This window comes from Panicum virgatum, chromosome 5N (assembly GCF_016808335.1).
Source record: "Panicum virgatum strain AP13 chromosome 5N, P.virgatum_v5, whole genome shotgun sequence".
NCBI lineage: Eukaryota > Viridiplantae > Streptophyta > Magnoliopsida > Poales > Poaceae > Panicum > Panicum virgatum.
In genome coordinates, this window is record NC_053149.1 from 56,086,259 (window position 1) to 56,090,395 (window position 4,137).

At 48.9% G+C, this 4,137-nt stretch overlaps 1 protein-coding gene across 1 annotated transcript; it reads left to right on the plus strand.

Annotated features, from left to right (window-relative positions):
- Positions 1 to 1,860: 1,860 nt before the first annotated feature.
- On the plus strand, positions 1,861 to 3,911 carry LOC120673194. Its single transcript, XM_039953930.1, has 2 exons — positions 1,861 to 2,392; positions 2,465 to 3,911. Exons 1-2 carry the CDS (start codon positions 1,980 to 1,982, stop codon positions 3,609 to 3,611), a joined length of 1,560 nt encoding a protein of 519 aa, XP_039809864.1. The 5' UTR covers positions 1,861 to 1,979; the 3' UTR covers positions 3,612 to 3,911.
- Positions 3,912 to 4,137: the final 226 nt, after the last annotated feature.

Genomic DNA, 4,137 nt, shown 5'->3' on the forward strand with positions numbered 1-4,137 from the left:
AGACGGCCCCGCTCCAGTGAACTGTTGTGATCCTGAGTATAAATAATAACGTATGAGTCTTCGACCATAAAACATAAGCAAATAAAATTATGCACCACATATCTACATTGAGAATAAGAAATACATGAGTTATTTCAAAGCCATAAAATACATCAACACATCGTTTTGTACGAAATTGTACCTGAAACTGTAGGAGCCATGACTTGGAAGGGCCTTTCGACTGTGGGTGCTCATTGAAATCTTCAGGATCAATCGTGGTGGCAACACCTGCAAAACGTTCCTCAAGATCCTCCAGCCACGTAGAAGGTACCACGCGGGGCCCGACAGCGTCTCCGGTGATAGGAAGACCAAGCAGCATCGCAACGTCCTGCAGGGTCGGTGCCATCTCCCCACAAGGGAGGTGGAACGTGTGTGTCTCAGGTCTCCATCTGTCAACGAGAGCTGAAAGTAGAGACCTGTCCAGCTTCACCAAAGCACTCTCAGCAAGACGAGCCAATGTGAGAAGACCTGCCTCGCTCAGCCTGCATCATACAGTGCTCAAATGTTAATACATTATATAACAAAATGTATAACGGATAAAAACAGAAAATATACGACATATCACCTAGGCACCCATCGTGGGTCTACAGCAACCAACTCTGCAGGTGGACGTGGACACAGCACGTTTAGTTCTTGGTGCTGAACCTTCGCAAGGAAGGACCGGTGACCCGAGTATATTGTTGGGTCCAGCAACGCAGGAGTAACCCCGGCCATACCTACCACGTAAGATCAAAACAATACAATACAATCACACACATCTAAATATTTCTATTATTTCCTTATATTTCCTAAATAATTTATAAGATTTTCTAAGCATTAATAATAGTTTCTAATATTTTGTAACATTTTTGAAATTTTCTAATATTATCTTGCAATTTTTAAGATTAATGAATTATATTGCTAATGTACTATATCAACGCTAATCACTACAATTAACTACAACTAAATGTACCACTAATCAGTCCTAATAATAATTAAAATGATTGCTAATCTACTGTTTCAACAAAATAGTTTCTATAATTTTTTATAATTTTCTAACATTCTCTACAATTTTCTATAATTTTCTAATATTTTCTATAATTTTCTAATATTATCTTGCATTTTCTAATACTTCTCTAACAATTTTCTAGTATTTTCTAATACTAAATCTAACACTTAATGTACTATATCAACGCTAATCACTATAAGTAAATACACATAAATGTATCACTAATCACTCCTAACAATAATTGAACTGATTGGTAATCTACTGTTTTAAAAAAATAATTACAACATAATCTATTTATAAAATGTGGAAAATGTTAGTTACCTAAAGGCGCCGGCTTGAAAATCCGACAGAACTTCGCCGCTTTGCCTCTCCCTCACTCCTCCTCTCCCTCCCTCCCTCTCTTTTCTTTTTTCTGGATTTTTAGCAAGGCAAATGAGGGGGAGGGACCGCCAACACCCTTATATAGGGGTGCCGGCCGCCCCCCAGCCGGGCGGCCTGGGAGGCCGGCCGCCTGGCTGCCGAGCGGCCGGTTCCCAGGGACCTGGCTGCAATTTTGTTTGCTCTTTTTTTTTTGAGATTAGCCCCTGCCGCCCGGCAGCCGGGCGGCTAGGGAATATTTCTGTAAATTTCGAACTCGAAAATATATTTTTGTAAAAAACATAAATAAAAAATATAAAAATAAAAAAACCGCGAGGAAGACGAGCCCGGCTGCACGCGTCTTGGGCTAGGCCAATCCGGTTTGATGGGCCCAGATTGATTCCGACTCCCTTCCGTGTCGGTGGCGCAGATGCACTCATTATAAACAGGCCGGTTGCCGCGAAAGAACCCTCAGCGCACCCACCACCTCCCAAAGGCCCAAACTGCCCCCCTTCTCTTCTCCTCTTTAGACTAGAAGGAAGAAGCAGCAAACCCTGATTCTGCCCGGCCGCCGCCGGCCGGAAGTCCGGAACAGATGGTGCTCACAACACGCCGAGATTCACCATCCTCTCCCAGGATTTCTCGAAGGATTCATGAAGTCCGTTCTTGCTCCACCCCCCGTACGGCCCCTTGTTCGGCGAAGAGAAAATCCGTTTCCCAAGCACGGGCACCCTCTCGGCGAACAAGGTGCGATCTCCACGATCCGGCAACTCCCTGCGTTTCGTTGAGCCAGATCTCTGTCCAGCGGCGGGGGCCAGAGGTTATCCTGGGTGACGTTGATCTGCTGCTGTGTTGCTCTTCTCTGATCCCCATTTGGGGGGCGAAGCGACCGCGCGGTGCTCTCACCAGTTTCCCGCGGCTTGGCCCCTCTCAGATCCTCACTTGGGGCGCGAAGCGAGCTCGCAGTGCGCTCCTCAGTGCCCAGCTGCTTCCCGTCCCTCCCGATTGGTACGTACAGTTCGATTTCCATCGCAATATGTTTCCCATTAGAATCCGACCCGATTCTTCTTGGCTTATTAGGAGAGACTGGACGAATCTCGGGGATGGGCCTGCGGGGCTAATTGCCGAGCGCCTCCTGGCCGATGATGTCGCGGATTACGTTTGCTTCCGCGCAGTTTGCCGTCCGTGGCGTCTCTGCTCCACGGACCCGTGCGAGCACGGCATCCTGGACCGCCGCTTCCACCCACGCCAGTGGATCATGCTCAGGGAAAAAAGAGCCACTCCGCACCGCCGCAGATTCATGAACGTCTCCGCCGGCCATTGCAGGGACGTTCACCTCCCGGAGCTCAACGGGCACGAGGTGTACGGGCCAACCACGGAGGGCCTCCTCGTCCTCCTCGACAGGGTCACCTACGTGGTGCGCGTGCTGAACCCGTTCACCCGCCAGGTGGCCGACTTCCCGCCGGCCAACACGCTGCTGACCCAGAGCGATCTGTTCCAAGCCAAAATCTGCAAGCACTTGTGGCAGTTTTTGCAGTTATCCGGCGCCGGCCTTGCTGCCGACGACTCCATCGCGGTCTGTTTCAAAGGGATCCAGACGGTTGTTGTAGGCAAGCCAGGCGACTTGCAGTGGACGGTGGTTGATCGCAGCCGATGTTTCTTGCAAGCCATGTCCTTCGCTGGCCGCTTCTACTGCGCCATGAATGGTGCTGTCATGGTGGTGGAAACCAGCGCTGGCCACCCGCCACGGATGACCGTGGCTGCCAAGCTGACCAGGCCGCTGTCCAGGATGATGATGGACACCCTGCACCTTGTGGAGATCGCCGGGGAGCTGATGTTTGTGGACCATCAACGCTACGGCAATGTCTCTAGTGAATTCAGGGTGCACCGGGTGGACTTGGATGCGGGGAAGATAGTGCCTGTCCATGGGTTCGGTGGACACACCGTGTTTCTGGGCATACAGTTAGCCCTTTCTGTCTCTCCTTCGGTGTTCCCCTCGGTCAATGCGGATGCAATTTACTTGGGATTCGACGACTCGTTGCCATATAGACTGGGCAATGGCCCGATTCAGATTATGGATGGAACCTCAGAGCCTCGTCTATTCGAAGACAGCAGCAGTGAACTTGATGACAGCATCCATGACAGTCCGCTTTATGGACCTTTGGGAGTTGATCACTATCTATCCTGGTGTGTTACAGACTATCGAGACAACTCAACCGACACATAATGGTCTGCAGCTGTTTGCAAACAGTAGTGGGAAGTCAGATACTGCAGCATGAATACAGTATGTCCATTCTTGTGGTTCCATATCATTCTTAGCATGTTTCCCTTTTAGTATTTGTACCAGGAGTTATATTTGTATACAGTATGCATCATTCCCAGTTGTGGTTTCGTTTATCATTCTCAACATGTTTCCCTTTCAGTATTTGTATAAGGAGTTATATTTATACCTTATCTTAACATTTGTTACGGTTCCCTGTCATCCTTAGGATAGAGTGAGAATTATTTATTTTGTTCGTTTGGTCAACCTTTGTTGTGGTTCCCTGTCATAGTCAAGTTCATTCATATGCTGAAGGAAAAGGGGGCATGCGGGGGGCTGTTGCTGCCTCCGCCTCTCTGCGCTCGCCGGTGACCGTTGCTTTCCATACCTCCGACCTGCGCTACTCCTCAGGAGGCATGATGGCACAGCACAAGTCATGGAGGACGAACCACCAACTGTGGAATCAAGGAGGACCAGATGCCTGGCCATGAAG